General features: G+C 39.2%; 1 protein-coding gene and 1 non-coding gene across 2 annotated transcripts in view; one reads left to right on the forward strand and one right to left on the reverse strand.

Moving 5' to 3' along the window:
• Window positions 1-18,006, forward strand: part of ZFAT (zinc finger and AT-hook domain containing) — a 137,769-nt gene that overhangs the window by 77,129 nt on the left and 42,634 nt on the right. Inside the window, exons 8-11 of the mRNA XM_074943813.1 lie at window positions 1,607-1,694; window positions 4,506-4,655; window positions 6,672-6,845; window positions 12,589-12,677. Of these exons, the coding sequence (XP_074799914.1) occupies window positions 1,607-1,694; window positions 4,506-4,655; window positions 6,672-6,845; window positions 12,589-12,677 (501 nt within the window). The remainder of the gene's footprint in view (window positions 1-1,606; window positions 1,695-4,505; window positions 4,656-6,671; window positions 6,846-12,588; window positions 12,678-18,006) is intronic.
• On the reverse strand, window positions 4,961-5,053 carry TRNAV-UAC (transfer RNA valine (anticodon UAC)). The gene is given in 2 exon segments: window positions 4,961-4,996; window positions 5,016-5,053. It is a non-coding gene; the product is annotated as a tRNA-Val (tRNA).

Below are 18,006 nucleotides of genomic sequence, written 5' to 3' on the forward strand. Positions count from 1 at the left end.
TCCTTAATGCTTTCTTTTGCCATTTGGGGAATATTTGTGTTTTTCTTCGATTGTCAGTTAATTAGCTTTTCTTAAGTTGAAGAAGAAGAAAAGAGGATGCCTGTTCAGCATGGGCATTGCCTGAACTCACGAAGGTAGGAAGGCTGTCTAATGCCCCTATCCCTGGAGAAGGCTTTTCAGGTTCAGTCAACTAAGTCTGGCATTCAAGACATTCTAAAAGAAAGGAGGAAATCATCCACCAGACTCCTTTCTAGGGTGAAATAGGAAAGATTCTCCATCTTGGATACTTAGCAGGCCTTATCCTTCATATCCTGGACTAGTTCCTTCATTTGAAGCTAACAGGAAGACCGTCTGTTCAATTAAGTGTTAGTTCTGTGTGCAATGTTGGTATGTTATCTTTCCAGGCTTCACGCTATTTTCACTCCCCACAATCAAAGGCCTGATCCATGCTTACCCACCAGTTCGAGAGTCACCTCCATCATGACTGGCATCTCTCTTGGAACCCACAAAGGACTGCTCATTTTACTATTTTTATTCTTTCTCAAACCTGCTTTCCTGGTGACCATCACTTCAGCAAGAAGGGTTAGCGAGTTTCCAGCTCTGCTTGCGGATCCACTTTATAGAGCCTTCCATGGGGATAAAGTGCAGCTAAGATCCCTTCCAAAATTCCTCTCCACCTCACAGATGAAAAATGCTATGCAACTATTGACAACTAAGGGTTGTCCAACAATTTGTTTATAATGGCATATGTTTTTATTAGTGAAGATAAACTCATGATATGTACCCTGATTTATTAAAGCACTTAAGCATTTGTTTATGTCCCCTGGAACTTGGGCAAAAACAATCTCTTACTGTGTGTTTATGCAATACCTAGCACAAAAGGGTCCCAGTTTTAGTTGGGGTCTCTAGTGTTACAGTAATAAAAAATAATAATAATGTTACTTATGTAAAAGACAACATAGATCTTGCTAGCACTCTCCCTAATTCCATTTGACCTATAGCATCAATAATGTTTTTATAAGTAACACTTATGAAACTCTGACAATTTTTTTTAATTTAAAACAGTTGAATAATAATCATGTATTTGTATTTAGTGCTGAATATTTATCTGGCATTTAGAAACCATAAACCCTGGTTTTCTAATGAAATCTGCCATAATCACCTTATGTTCTAGCAAAGTCCCACGGAACTGTGGTAGAAAGGATGGCTTGATCAAATGATGAAAAAATTGAATACTCCTCCTCACATCAAACCCTTCATCTTTCCTTCTGATTTGTGACTTGTACAGTAATATTTCACCTCCCAATTCTGTAAAGAGCTAGGTAGATCATAATGCTTTAATTTATTTAACATTTTCCCCATGTGCTACAAATCAAAGCACTAAATCATCCCAGGATTAATGACATAGGGTTTTTAGAATACTTTTATATTACCCCTTCATTATATTTCATTATAATAACGGCATTAGCTTTTCATAATGCTCAGTGAGATTCACATCTGAGCATTTTGGTTGTAACTTTGTTGGGAGCCATATATGATTCAATGTGTAATGAGTGTAGTAATCAGCCCAGTGAACTCCTAATGTAATCTCTTCCTTTTCTTTAAGGACAAAAAGAGTTATTCCTGTCCTGTGTGTGAGAAGTCGTTTTCTGAAGATCGACTTATAAAATCACATATCAAGACAAATCACCCTGGTAAGACACACCACAATAACATTTCTATATCTAGTACAACAGAGGAAGACTGTCCTGGAGTAAGCAATATAACACGATTGCTCTGTGTAAAAAAAATTACATCTTATTCTAAATTAGTTCAGTTAGAACTTCAGTAGAGTTTTCAGATCTTTAGGGATTGGATTGTAAACATACAATACACTAGTTTGTGGAGTGGGGACACAGTAAAAGGGCATGTTGTGTGATATTTATGGGCTTTACACTGCAACATGCTGAGTCCTTTGTCCCTGATTCAGCATAGCACTTAAGCATCTGAATTGTCCCATCAAAGTAAATTAAACTATTTGTGTGCTTAGATGCCACTGTTGGATTGGGTTCTGAGTGCTCACCACCTTGCAGGATCCAGCCCTTCTTGTCTGTTAAATAAAAATCTCGCTTTTCATGGTGATACGCTTTGACAATTCTGCATGCTAGTGTCTATTCTATTTATACATCAAGGGATATTTATTATTCAGTAATATCTACTGTTCAAGCCAAAAAGGGCCCTGATATAAAAAAGGATGAATCACAGTGGCCCTGTCTAAACTTGGTAAATAGGTACATTTAAAAAAAAAAAATCTTAGCTGACACATTTTTATTTACACATCTTTAAACACTGCTTAGCACCCCAGCATAGACATTGTTGAACACCTTTTAATAACGTGTTAGCTGGTCATGGCCAAGCCTCTAGTGTGTGTGTGGTGGGGGGAACCAGCTAGTTTAAGCATAACTGTCTGAAATACAGCACAACAGGTCAGGCCATAGTCCAGTGTAATCCTACTGATAGTAGTCAATACGGGATGCTTACTTTCAACAGTAATCACTGCAAGATTTTCCCTACCTCTGAGTCATATCAGCACCACATGCTCTGTATTACTGTTGTTAATTTGTATTGTGGATGGTGCCCAGAAGCTCCCAATCAGAAATGGGGACCAAATGTGCTAACTGGTGCAAACATGTAATGAGACATGGAGTGGGTAACATTTTCAAAAGCACCCAAGTCCCACTGAATGTCAGTTTGACCCATCATTCCTACCCTGATGCGGTCATGGTGAAAAGAAAGACAAAGAAGCATGAAGGGTGAGGGGAAAGGGTATATCAAATATATATACAAATTATTGTAGACAAATATACAATTACTTTCTTAAGTAGTATACTATACACATTAGTACAAGCCATCCCAATTGCTTGAAAACATAATCATTGTTTATTTTCTGAATCGTTTTGCTTATGTGTGTACTGGAGGATGAGCTGGTTGGGTCAGGAAACATTCTGTAAACGGCTAGCTCAGTGCTGCATACTTAACTAATAAAAATAAGGAAGGTTAAAAATCTGCTCAATCTTAGTATTTAAGGCCTATAATTTTTTTCCTTAGATGAAGACTGTATTCTATCAGAACTTTGCAAAAATTACAGCATGTTTAATAGAGACACTTCAGTGATATATTTAAAGAAACGTTATGTCTAAGATACACAGAACCTTTGCAAGCTAATATACAATAAAAGGCTATTTGTAATTAGATTTTAAAAGAAAAATATTTGCATAACGCTTTCCCAGGTATCCTCTCTTTGTGGTCATCAGGGATTATTATTATTTTTTTATCGCAAGCATATTACCATTCAAAACAAAATTGACATTAAGGAGTGTTAAAGGTCCTGATAGCATAAAGTGACAAGTGCTGGAACTGAGTGAATGCAATTGTTTTTAAAAATGCAGAGGCAAGAGAATAAAGATGACAGGCAAAACAAGATAATGTTCAGAGAATTTGAGTTTTAGAGGAACTTATCAAAAATTAATTTAAACCAAAACCATTTCTTATTTATCATAAAGTAATATTTCTGACCGCTTCTCCCTCCCCTATGACTCTGATGTCAGCCAACCTGCTCTCAGTCTTCACTGTTTTTCTTGTTCAGCAAGCAGAAAACCTGATGCTTTTGCTTCCCCATCCAGCACTTCTGCCTGTTCCACGTTTCTGGACAAGAGGTGTAAAATCCAGGCCCGACTGACGTCACTGAGGCTAGGATTCCATTTTAGATTCTTTAGGATTCCACCTGTTCTCAATGCTTAAAGTTTCTGGTCACAATAAGAGTCATATACACACAACATTTAACTATTATAATTTAGTGCCATGTAGTAGGAAAGTATTGAAAGTCCACCATTGATAATTGGAACTTTTAAAGAACATTAGGTAATGTCTCTTAGCATGTGCGGTTAGGTAATTTTTTAAATCATAAAGCCTAACTATTTAAAGCTATTTTGATATCTCTAGAATATTAGGCTATTCGTTTTTTCCTTTTAAATGAAAGACCAGATTTTCAGAGGGGTTGAATGACCACAACTCAAACTGAAGTGTAGAGAAGCTGCAGGTGGTCAGCACTTCTGGAAATCTCAAGTGAACCCTTTAACAAATGTTGTAAACCTGTTCAAAGACATTGAAAATTATAAATATTTGCATATAAATGTTGCCTTGTTACTTATTGGTGTATTGAGAATATTCATAGCTGGAAAATGACTTCTGACCTAGTGGCGCACGCAGGCTCTAATTTGACAATGAAGCAGTAAGTCATTGCGGGGATACACAGTGAATAAGTCCGTGTTTAATGCAGGAAAAATACATAAATTAATAAGGCTGTTTTCTTTGAGCTGGCCTTGTCATGTGGAAAGTTTAAAAAAAAAAAAGGCACAAGTAGGAACAATCTAGATCTGCAATATTTTATTTTATATAATATGTCTCAGAGCAAATTCTGTGCACGCCTGTCTGGAATGCCTTGTTTTTGTGCATATTTTTTCCAGAGGTCTCAATGAGCACCATCTCAGAGATTCTAGGCAGGAGGGTTCAGCTGAAAGGATTAATTGGAAAACGAGCTGTGAAATGTCCCTATTGTGATTTCTATTTTATGAAGAATGGATCAGACCTTCAGCGTCATATTTGGGCTCATGAAGGTAATGATGTTCAATTTTAAACTTTAATCCACATTATTTATTTATATATTTTATATTCCTTGCTTGGTCCCTTAATTAATATAGTAAATAATAAATTGAAAGCGAATGACATTTCCATTCTCATAGAATATCAGGGTTGGAAGGGACCTCAGGAGATCATCTAGTCTAACCCCCTGCTCAAAGCAGGACCAATCGCCAATTTTTGGCCCAGATTCCTAAATGACTCCGTCAAGGATTGAACTCACAAGCCTGGGTTTAGCAGGCCAATGCTCAAACCACTGAGCTATCCCTCCCTCCAAAACTGGTGCTCCAGGTGAGACTTGAACTCACAACCTCAGCATTGCTCCCCCAGCACTGCTCTGTAAGTACTGTGCACTAACCAATTGCGCCACTGGAGTCCACAAAAAATAAGTTTAACCACGAACACTGTAATAGAATATCAGGGTTGGAAGGGACCAGGAGGTCTTTTAGTCCAACCCCCTGCTCAAAGCAGGGCCAATCCCCAATTTTTGCCCCAGATCCCTAAATGACCCCCTCAAGGATTGAACTCACAATCCTGGGTTTAGCAGGCCAATGCTCAAACCACTGAGCTATCCCTCCCCTTTTCATATTTGTCTAGTACTGTGTACACAAGCCAGTGCTGTAGGAGAATTTGAAGTTTCCTGCTGTCTCTTAATAAAGTTTTTCTATTTTAAGTTAAAGTTAAAGTTCAGTAAACCTGTTTGTTGGGTTCTAGTTCCTACCGAACTACTTGTCTTGTGATTCCCCGTGTCAATAAACAAGTCATAAGTAATGCAGAACTTGTTTCTGATCCCTCTTTGTTTATGAATGAATGAATTGCTGTAAATCCATAAAGTGTTGCCTACTCAAATAAATCTGAATAAGGAAGGATGAACTAAATTCATATTATAGTCAAAATAAAGCCAATGATTTGCAGTCATTCTTCAAGAATAAATTCACTCCATTCACGTGTCCAGAAAAACATGAAATGAAAATGTATGAATAAAACAATTGAAATTCATTTGCATTTGTGAATGTTAATCACTTACATAAGTCAATGAATAAGACGGCGACTGTTTAAGATGAGTACAGTGAAGGAGAATGATGAAAAAATGCTGCTGGTGTGTCCACGTTACAAATCTTAAGACTGCGGGTAGAGCTGGGTCTGGAGAAAGCTGGCTCATCCTCAGGCTGATAGGTTAATTCACTAAGTGGAGGATGGTAGCCATTCTACGCTTTTAGTGTCTTCAGTCTGTTAATAAATCATGTGTCAGCATCTGATTGTGACCTAGAAGTGGAGTGTTTTTCTTATACTATATTCGTTACTTCCTGTATAAAGGGTATAATGCGCTGAATACTGGCTGACCAGCTAGTATACTGGTTCCCAAATACTAGACTCATAACAGTATTTCAGGCATTTATACTAGCACTGTAGGTCCCCATCCCTGCCTTAATGATGAGCTGATATGCCTGGTCCTTGTGAACTGCAGTTCCTGCCTCTCATCAGCCTAGTGTGCTTTAACCCACAAAGGCTCTGTCTGCCAGAAGGTTGGAAACCATCCACCTTAACTTGTGGAAGAAGAGGGTGTGTGGGAGAAATCCATCTTGAAATAACAAAGTGAGCAGAAAATAAGTCTCCAGGCCAAAATGTTCAAACTCTCATGCGTATATTAGGCACCCGAATCCACACATAGACACCTAAATAAGTGGTCTAAATTTCTGAGATACTGAGCACCCAGTACTTCCAGTTAAGTCAATAGGTGTTGTATGGACTCAGCATCTCTGAAAATCAGGCCACTTATCCGCTTACTGAATCTAACTATAAATTTAGATTCCTAAATGTAGGCATCCAAATTTGAAAATGTTAGCCGTATTGTCTAGGTTGCTTATACAGTTGGAACAATTTTTCTGTCCAGTAATCGCCCACTCCCTTTCCCCCACTAGCTCCAGCCCAAATATGCAGTTTAGAAATTTTATAACATAAGTGATGTGTTTTTTTTTAAACTTTGTTGGTAGGTGTCAAACCATTCAAATGTTCTCTTTGCGAATATGCCACTCGCAGCAAGAGTAATCTGAAAGCTCATATGAATCGCCACAGCACTGAGAAAACGCACCTGTGTGATATGTGTGGAAAAAAATTCAAATCAAAAGGCACTTTGAAGAGTCATAAACTCCTCCATACTGCTGATGGTGAGTGGATGTTTGACAGATTGAAGCTTATGCATTTGGGTGCTAGATATTGTCTAAATTTTAGCACATTAGTGGAAATGCAATTTTTCTGTGATCAGTGAGCCTGCATATATCAGATTTTCTTTACTCACAAGTAAAATTTTGAAATATGGAGTGTCACGGTTTAGGGCAAGTACACATGTATTTCCCCTCTGTAGTTCCTTAAGGGCATCCACTCTAGGCTCCCCGTTCCTCAGCCATCACCTCTCTTGAGCACAGACCTGCGTCTCTGTCCTTCCTGATTGGGGCTTTTCCAGTTTGCGGAGTTCCCAGCCTACATGACAATATTCTCAACAATCCAGACTGTCTAACAGGCCAGTATCTGTGCTTTGCTTTCCCTCCCGAGGCTACGAACAACGTAATTTCCAACAGTTATAAGTTACCATACAGCTCTTTCTAAGCTAGCACATATATTCTTAAGGTGAAAAACATTACAGAGAAGACATATTAAAAACAATAAAAGAATGTAACGCTTGCTAAAAAAACTTTCCAGAGGTCACCCAACTCTAACCTAAAGCTCTGGAACTTCAGTCCTTCAAAACCATAACTGGGTTTCCCTGTGGTTATAAGTTCATAACTGTCTCAGATTCAGAACCAGACCCACCATGAATAGTTCAGTCTTTCCTTTATACAGCTTGGGTTTTTGATCTTGGTCTCATGTAACAGGTGATGAGACAAAGGCCCACTCCTGAGGGCATAGCTTCAAAAGGCTGGGTTTTTACCTAACCCGACATGGGAAATTTGCATTCACCTCCCACTAGATATTCTCCAGGAAAAACACTTAACACTTTTTGTTCCAAGAGTCCATTCTTCTCTGGCACATGGTTCAATATAGTCCTCTGAATTCCCAGGTCTCCCATGTGTTGCATCTCCCCCCTTGAGAGGTTACGTAAAATCCCAGCCCACACTAATATATAAACCATTCACTTAATACAGTAGATCCTAAAGATACTTAAACTGAATTCAATAAGATCTCCCAAGGATATGGCAGGAAATTGCCATATCTGTTGCACGGAGCCATTGAAGATGTCTCATGATTAATTTGTATAAATGGAGAGACAGCTGACTACCAAAGATTTGATCTTCTAAAATGCTCGTTCGGCTTCTTATCCTTTAGATATAAAATTCCATACGCACAGCTCCTGCTGATATCAGTGGGAGTTTGGCAAATGGAAGAATTGCAGGATCAGAACCATAATCTTTCTTTATATGAAGATACGTTCTTCTGTTGCATTTGCCACACATAGTTAGCACTCAGTGCTTAGGCAGTGCAGTGTTGGGTGGTACAGAAAAACTTGACACTGTTCATGTTTGAATCTTCAGTCTGATTAAGTTTTCAAATGTGAAGAATATTATCTCATATTAGTTGAGAAAATATACACAAAATATAAAAAGTAAAACAATGTTTGAAATAAGATATTACATTTCAAAATATGACCATTTATTCTCTTTGAGTGGGATTTTCAAACAGGACTCGGTGATTTAGTAGCACAAGTCCCATTGACTTTTACTATGTATTCAGTAGCCTATGGTATGTTTGTATGTTATAATTGATCTGGTCTCGTCAAATATAATTCTATTCTATCTTTGCCAGGTTTTTAATATCAGTTTTATTTTGTATATACATTTTTGTTAATGCACTAACATTGTCTTCTAATACTGCTACTCTTTTGCGATCTCCCTTTCCATCACATTTTGATGATTTATTTTGAAATTAGATTTTCATTTCACTGTATACTTCACAATAGAGGATTTATATTTCAAATTATGGTTTATCCCAATGTCCCAATGAAACCAAAATAAGAAGATGTAAACAGAAATGTTGTGGGCACATGTAATTATTGTAATATTCACTAGAATCACTAAATCACTCCCAATTGCTATTTTCCTAAAATAATAATAATAATAATTCAATAAATAATTGTACTTTCCAGTAGTCCCAATGTAATTTGATCCAGAGGACCTACTTTTCAAGCCTGACCCAAATTCAAGCACGGCCAACCTGACCTGAGAATGCCAAGTCGTTTTGGAACTGACCCGACCCAAACCTGCCACTTCCCCCGCAAACTTGGTCAGCGCCACTGCCTCGTTCTGGGGCTCATCCTGGTAGGGCCCCAAGCCTGTGATCCATCTCTGACTGCCTCCTGCCTGTGGGGTCAGTGCAGCGGTGGTTCTATGCTCCGTTCCTGCCAGCCACCGTCACTGCCTCTCTGCACTGTGTGCACTGCAGAGTGAGAGGTTCTGTCACTCATTGGCGCACACATTTTGCAGTGCATACAGCATAGCAAGATGGTGGTAGCAAGCAGGAGCGGGGCATGCCAACTCCGCACCAACACTGCAGGATAATAGGAGGTGTTCAGAGGTTACTCAACCTGAGAGGGTTAGGTTGTTTTCATACCTGATCTGAACCCAACACTTGTAGTCAGGTCCAGTTGAGTTGGAGTCAGGTTGCAGGGCTCTAACCGGATTAACACTAGCACAATAATGAGTCAGTCTAAATGATGTTGTATGGCTGTATTTTGGAATAAAATGAATAACTAATAAATTAACTGTCCTATGCTGAATTGTGTTTCTTTGATTTGTTGTTTATATAATTGAGTCAAAAGGAAATGTTGGGATGTCATTTACAAAGAAGCATCTTCTGTTTTTGACTGCATGCTCATACTTTGTATTACCAGCTATTAGGTAAGGGTAGGTTTTACTATGAAAATCTAGTAGAATCTTATTTTCTCTTTTGCTCTTACGGCTTAATTTTAAAAAAACTACCGTTTGTGTTTTCATTCACAGATTTTCATGTACAATTATTTTCATGTGCAGATAATAAAATTTGGACATGAAAACGTTATTTGTGTTTGTAAATCAGGCAGTTCAATGTCTGATCTATTTCATGTGTGCAAATAAGTGATTGTTGTGCTACTTTATAGACTGGGAGGACCTTAACTTGACTCAAACTTGACCATAATGAGAATAGGGCTATAGTCACACAGGCTTTGCCTAGACTAGTTTATAAAGGTGTGATGTTAGGACATGTTAGCTAAGGTGTTTTTACTAACCATCTTCCAAAATTGTAGCATAGACTAGGTGATGTGTACTTTTAACACACGAGCTGGTTGAGTTGAAGCCTTGGCTACAGGTAGGGTTGCCAACTCTCCAGGATTGTCCTGGAGTCTCCAGGAATTAAAGATTATGTCATGTGAGGAAACCTCTAGGAATATGTCCAACCAAAATTAGCAACCCTGGGTACAGGAAAAACAAATATGTGCCCAGTAGCCTTTATTGTTAGGGCTCAGACTGCCATCTTCCTCTGGAGTATATGAGATGACTTTGCTTTTCCAGCTGCTGCTGTTTCTCAGTGATGTAAATGGATCTGGGTCTCCTCCCTTTTCCATTGCCTGCTTTTTCCTCTTTATTTCCTTTCCAAAATTCTATATGTGAAATCCTGCCCCATTGAAATCAGGTGGGAGTTTGAAAATTGCTTCACTGTTTCTGTCTTGTCTTCCTGGCTTATGAAATCAGGCATTTTTTGTTCAAACTTCAGCCCTGTAGGGTCAGTTTAACCCACTAGAAAATAAAGTGGTTTTTTTTTCTCTGCTTTATTCCTCTCAAGAGTGTTATGATAGAAAACAATTCAATCGTCTAGGCTGATTACAGTTTATGACTAGAAATGAAGCATAGAACCTGACTTTCATTATTTTAATTAGGTAGCAAAAAATTGTTTCAAGATTTTTCTTAGCTGTTTTTATTGGAGCTGTCACTTTCAGTACAAAAAATTTGCAATTTTTATTAACAAGATTCTGAATGTAAAGAAAATGCCCTGTTTCGTGACAAGCAGGAGTGAATCTGCCTTTTCCACTTTTGCCTTGGCTTCTTTTAGTTTTTGACAGCTTTTCTAACAAGCATTTAAAATTGTTTGGACAAATAAAGCTCTGTGGTATGGAAATCCTGGAAGTAGGAAGATCTCTCTGTTGCTCTCGCTCCGCATTTTAATATTCCCCATACTTATGGTGTCTGAACTCATAACTAAGGGAGGAAGATGAAGAATGGAGGAATAGAGAAGAACATGAGAAGAGAGAATGAGAGGAAAGAAGGAGAATATTTGTTTTCAAATCAAGAGGAAGGAGAGCATAAAAAAAAGAGAGAAAACAAGCAAATGTTTTAGGGAGGGAAAAAGGTGAATGGTGGGGAGATAGGGTTGAGATAGAATGAGTTTGAGAGTTCTAGCATAGCACTTCCTAGCTTTAAAAAGCCTCAAACAAGAGATCCTCTCCTTGAAATGTAAGAGAGATTTCAGTCCCATTGGTGAATAGGGTCATCATGAAATACATTGTTCCCACATTTGACTATCTCGATCCCCTTCAGAATGCCCCTACTTCGTAGACTCATAGATTTAATATTTTCATTAATGATTTGGATAGTGGAGTGGAGAGTGTGCTTATAAAATTTGTGGATGATGCCAAGATGGGAGGGGTTGCAAGCACTTTGGAGAACAGGATTGAAATTCGAATTGACCATCATGTTCCTAAGTAAATAATTCCAATACTGTAGCTAATTACAGATACTGTTAAAAATGTTGTGCCAGATTTGTAGTCTGAATTTGCATAGCTTCAGCTTACAACCATTGAAATTCAGGCTAAGTCAATCCATGACTACATTCTCCAGTGTTCCAAATGGGTGACAGCGAAATTATATCTTTTTGGTCACTAGAAACACAAGTACATGGTAGATGCCTCCAAGATAACTCACTTGTTTTCTAGGCATCAGCAATAGCTTGAAGTTGCTGTCATCTAAGTGACTAGGTAATATGGTGACCAGATAACACTTTTACATGTCCCTGGTTTCTAGGTAATAGATATTTTTCCAGTCTGCCCACAACACTCCTAGTCTTTTAGTTATGGGCTCCTTTTGAACACAGACTGGCAAGGTAAGGTTAAAAAAATCACATTCACTATAGTTTGTTTCCTCAGTCACACATTGAACCCGGGCGTACAGAAGTGAAAGGTCTGAGCACAAAGCCTCAGTACCGCTTGGCATGTTAACATACTATTTTATATTTATTTTGCTTATTTCTGTTTGGCCGCTTTTGGGGTTTTTTGTCTTTGTTTGCAAGGATCCCTTTCAAGACTGTTTGAGTCATTATTTTAAGATCGTAGTAAACATGCCAATAAAAATCATTTGTCGAAGACCAGCCGCAATAATTTATAGTATTCTAAAAATAAATCCAGTGAGTTTTAAAAATTAAAAAAATGTACGAGTCATAACATTTGGAAGATTGGGACAGAGATGGAACAAACACCTGCAACAGGCGTGTCTGAACATCTGTCTTTTAAGAACTACATTATTTACAACCAAAGAAATGTGCTTGCAGCTATATTTTTGCAAAGCCGCAATGATGTCCACTGGCCATTTACGATAAAGCGTGTTCTTTCCCCAATGGCTATCCCAAGTAATATATCCACTGTTTAACACTTGTAATTAAAAATAGCAGGCAAAGGCTCATTCTGTCCTATTCTGTTCAGCCCTTTTTGACCAGAATTTTGCAAAACTTGGCTCTCTATTGATACCAAATTCTAATAGATAAGTTTACAATATTTGGTTGTCCTTACTCTGTTGAGAATCATCTTTATAATGAAATATCATTGATAGATTGCCTCTTCATATTTAAATACAGAAAGCTATTTGAACACATTTTCCATTTCTGTTTTAGGAAAGCAGTTTAAATGTACAGTGTGTGACTATACTGCAGCTCAAAAGCCACAGCTCCTACGTCACATGGAACAACATGTCTCTTTCAAGGTAAGAGGCAAATAAGCCATGATTAATTAATACTCATGGAGTGCAATAATCATTCAAACTAAAGTGCACCTGGAATAAAAAGGGTTCAAATCAGTTAAAGATTTGTGCTGGCCAAAGTAGAATAGATATAAATAACTGTTGTTTTAGTGTGTCATACCATTGTATGATATTATGCGGTCAGGTTGTTTGTAATGTACTTACTGTTTTTACTTGTCACAATTTTTGGACTTATTTACAAATTATTTTTGTATATTACTCCTTGTATCCTTTGTAATAGAGCGTATTTCCCCCAGCCCATCCTTGAACACTGCAAAAACAGCTCAGACTCTCTTCTTTTAGTGTCCACTTCCTATAATTTATTCAAGTCCCCTCCACTGCCATTTGTACAATACTACACAACTATTCTAATACTTATGATCCTATTATCTTCAGCCCCTGTTTGTCACAGTCCTGTAAGGAAAAGAGATCTCTCCTCCTTGGAATTTTTCAGTCTGGGCACAGCTAGCCCTGTTCTCCCCCCTTCCTAACACTTTTTTCCTTCCTTTTATCAAGCTAGTCAGCTGTGATGGCCAATTAGTTCCTTAACTCACCCAGCTGCCCTCTCTGATTAGCTAATTCCTCCCTCTTTCCTCAATCAGCCATCACTGGGGAAACTAATTGAGGCTACGGAGATCAGAGTGCTGACTCATGTATTAGACCTCAGTATTTTATCACACACCTCACCAACGTGTGTTTTTTTTTTTTCCCTTGCTCCCTCCCTCCTTGTAGGAGGCACTTGCTTCTTTATACTCTAGTTTGCCCCCAGAGTGGTCTTGTAGGGTTCCCTTTCTGGGTCCTTCCATCCTCCATCCATAAATCATGTTTTAAGGGTGGAGGACATCCCCATAATTCAATCTCAGCTCACAGATCTTCACACCACTGAAAACCTGTAGGCCCATTCTCCTTATCTTCTTCCCCCTTGTCTTGGGGTAGGAACTGTTGTTGTCCCTTGTTCTCCTAAGGCTTCTGGTTCCTCCCTAAGGCCTCTGGTTCTCCCAGTCCCACAAACTGACCTCTGGGTTCCGACCATCCTCACCCTTCCTGCAGTGTAGGTTCTCGGAATCGTCCAACTCCTGGGACTGAACTTCTCCCCCAAGCCTAGTTCTACCTTTTCCCTTTTTCTCCTTGTCTTCCCCTGGAGTGGTTCTGTTTTCCTCCTGACTTGTATCATTCCATCTCGGGTGTCTGATTCTATTAACTCGGGCCCTTTTTCCTCATTTGCTCTTGTTTTACCCATATAGGGCCCCAGCTGCCTGCTTTCTTTCTATAGGTGAAAGGGCTCCAATCCGCACCTACTATGACCAAATGGGGTAGCCTCTCCATTACTCCCACCTGCTTCTGCCTAAACTTCCCCTTTACCTATAGGGTTACCTCTGCTATTCGATAGAAACTCTTCTCCCCATGGATGCATTCTAGCTCTGCTTTTTCTTCCAGGAGTCTCCAGTGGGGCTTCACTAAATCCCCTGGATCAATGAATATCCCAAGATAGTATTCACAATCCCCCTTAGGCACCTCCTTCCCACTTTGACAGGGACAGTAGGTGGTTTTATTTTTATCCTGCCCCCAAGAGTCCCATCTATTTGCAGAATTCTGCAAACTCGCATTCCATCTTAGGGCAGTGGTGTTTTATATGTCTCGGCCTTCCACACTGATAGCGGGCTATTACCTACAAAAGTTCCTTTCAGCTCCTCCCTTTTCTTCTTGGGGCTTTTCAGTTCACCACCCCTCCCTCACTCTGCACCCTAGGTGACTGGACCTCTTTTCTCGGAAAATTGGCTTCTTAGGAACTCTTCGGAGAGTTTAATCTCAGCCTCCAGAAGTTGGAGTGGTGCCTCCTCACCCAGTCTCTGTTAGTTTCCTGTTATTTGTGTCTATGTATCTCAGGAGAGCTCCTTCCTGCTTAGATAGAAAAGCTTCCTTTGCTTGCTTTCTTTTTCTGAATGTTGTCCCAGAGAGGTGTTTTCTTCTTTCATTCATGACTGCTGTTCTGTGCCAGCTATAGTGGCTCTCAACACTCAATTGAAGGGGACAAATAAGCAGGCTGGTAGCAGGGCCTGAGTGACGGAAGATATCAGCGTCTTAAGGGCCTAACTGGCTCCTGTTACTTCAGTTGACTTCCTGTTCTCCTCAGGTGGGTTCAGGGAAGCAGCAGGAAACAGGAAGCTACTTGAGAAGCTGGTGTTAATCAGTCCTGGCTTCTGGGGGTGCTAGAGAGGTATATAAGAACATAAGAATGGCCATACTGGGTCAAACCAAAGGTCCATCCAGCCCAGTATCCTGTCTACCGACAGTGGCCAAGGCCAGGTGCCCCAGAGGGAGTGAACCTAACAGGTAATGATCTAGTGATCTCTCTCCTGCCATCCATCTCCACTCTCTGACAAACAGAGGCTATGGACACCATTCCTTACCCATCCTGGCTAATAGCCATTAATGAACTTAACCTCCATGAATTTATCCAGTTCTCTGTTAAACTCTGTTATAGTCCTAGCCTTCACAACCTCCTCAGGCAAGGAGTTCCACAGGTTGACTGTGCGCTGAGTGAAGAAGAACTTCCTTTTATTTGTTTTAAACCTGCTACCCATTAATTTCATTTGGTGTCCCCTAGTTCTTATATTATGGGAACAAGTAAATAACTTTTCTTTATTCACTTTCTTCACAGCACTCATGATTTTATATACCTCTATCATATCCCCCCTTAGTCTCCTCATTAAGGAGAAGCTGAAAAGTCCTAACTTCTTTAATCTCTCCTCATATGGGACTGTTCCAAACCTCTATTCATTTTAGTTGCCCTTTTCTGAACCTTTTCTAATGCCAGTATATCTTTTTTGAGATGAGGGGATCACATCTGTACACAGAATTCAAGATATGGGCGTACCATGGATTTAGATAAGGGCAATAAGATATTCTCCGTTTTATTCTCTATCCCTTTTTTAATGATCTGCAACATCCCGTTTGCTTTTTTGACTGTTGCTGCACACTGCATGGATGTCTTCAGAGAACTATCCACAATAACTCCAAGATCTTTCTCCTGAGTAGTTGTAGCTAAATTAGCCCCCATCATATTGTATGTATAATTGGGGTTATTTTTTCCAATGCGCGTTACTTTACATTTACCCACATTAAATTTCATTTGCCATTTTGTTGCCCAATCACTTAGTTTTGTGAGATCTTTTTGAAGTTCTTTACAGTCTGCTTTGGTCTTAATTATCTTGAGCAGTTTAGTATCATCTGCAAACTTTGCCACCTCGCTGTTTACCCCTTTCTCCAGATCATTTATGAATAGGTTGAATAGGATTGGTTCTAGGACTGACCCCTGGGGAACACTGCTAGTTACCCCTCTCCATTCTGAAAATTTACCATTTATTCCTACCCATTGTTCCCTGTCTTTTAACCAGTTCTCAATCCATGAAAGGATCTTCCCTCTTATCCCATGAAAACTTAATTTACGTAAGAGCCTTTGGTGAGGGACCTTGTTGAAGGCTTTCTGGAAATCTAAGTACACTATGTGCACTGGATCCCCCTTGTCCACATGTATGTTTGACCCCCTCAAAGAACTCTAATAAGTTACAGAAACCATGTTGACTTTTGCGCAACAATTTATGTTCTTCTATGTGTCTGATACATTTTATTCTTTACTATTGTTTCAACTAATTTGCCCGGTACTGATGTTAGACTTACCAGTCTGTAATTGCCAGGATCATCTCTAGAGCCCTTCTTAAATATTGGCATTACATTAGCTAACTCTAACTCAGGAACCAATCCATGCAACAAATCTCGATGCCGACTCTGCCCACATATCTACACCAGCGACACCATCACAGGACCTAACCAGATCGGCCACACCATCACCAGTTCATTCACCTGCATGTCCACAAATGTAATCTGCACCATCATGTGCCAGCAGTGCCCCTCTGCTATGTACGTCAGCCAAACTGGACAGTCCCTACGTAAAAGGATAAATGGACACAAATCAGATATTAGGAATGGCAATATACAAAAACCTGTAGGAGAACACTTCAACCTCGCTGGACACACAATAGCAGATTTAAAGGTAGCCATCCTGTAGCAAAAAAACTTCAGGACCAGACTTCAAAGAGAAACTGCTGAGCTTCAATTAATTTGCAAATTTGACACCATCAGCTCAGGATTAAACAAAGACTGTGAATGGCTCGCCAACTACAAAAGCAGTTTCTCCTCCCTTGGTGCTCACACCTCAGCTGCTAGAAGAGGGCCTCATCCTCCCTGATTGAACTAACCTCGTTATCCCTAGCCTGATTCTTGCTTGCATGTTTATACCTGCCTCTGGAAATTTCCACTACATGCATCCGACAAAGTGGGTATTCACCAACAAAAGCTTATGCTCCAATATGTCTGTTAGTTTATAAGGTGCCACAGGACTCTTTGCCGCTTTTACAGATCCAGATTAACACGGCTACCCTTCTGATAACTAATAGATTAGTAAAACATGATCTCCCTTTACAGAAACCATGTTGACTTTTGTGCAACAATTTATGTTCTTCTATGTGTCTGACAATTTTATTCTTTACTATTGTTTCAACTAATTTGCCTGGTACTGATGTTAGACTTACCAAGATCACCCCTAGAGCCCTTCTTAAATATTAGCATTACATTAGCTAACTTCCAGTCATTGGGTACAGTAGCTGATTTAAAGGATAGGTTACAAACCCTAGTTAATAGTTCCGCAATTTCACATTTGAGTTCTTTCAGAACTCTTGGGTGAATGCCATCTGGTCCCGGTTACTTGTTACTGTTAAGTTTCTCAATTAATTCCAAAACCTCCTCTAGTGTCACTTCAGTCTGTGACAATTCCTCAGATTTGTCACCTACAAAAGACAACTCAGGTTTGGGATAATCCCTAACATCCTCAGCCGTGAAGACTGAAGCAAAGAATTCATTTAGTTTCTCTGTGATGACTTTATCATCTTTAAGTGCTCCTTTTGTGTATCGATCATCCAGGGGCCCCACTGGTTGTTTAGCAGGCTTCCTGCTTCTGATGTACTTAAAAAACATTTTGTTATTACCTTTTCCATTTTTGGCTAGCTGTTCTTCAAACTCCTTTTTGGCTTTTCTTATTACATTTTTACATTTAATTTGGCAGTGTTTATGCTCCTTTTTATTTACCTCACTTGTATTTGACTTCCACTTTTTAAAAGATGCCTTTTTATCTCTCACTGCTTCTTGTACATGGTTGTTAAGCCACGGTGGCTCTTTTTTTTAGTTCTTTTACTGTGTTTTTTAATTTGGGGTATACATTTAAGTTGAGCCTCTA

Source organism: Natator depressus, chromosome 2, assembly GCF_965152275.1.
Source record: "Natator depressus isolate rNatDep1 chromosome 2, rNatDep2.hap1, whole genome shotgun sequence".
Classification (NCBI taxonomy): domain Eukaryota; kingdom Metazoa; phylum Chordata; order Testudines; family Cheloniidae; genus Natator; species Natator depressus.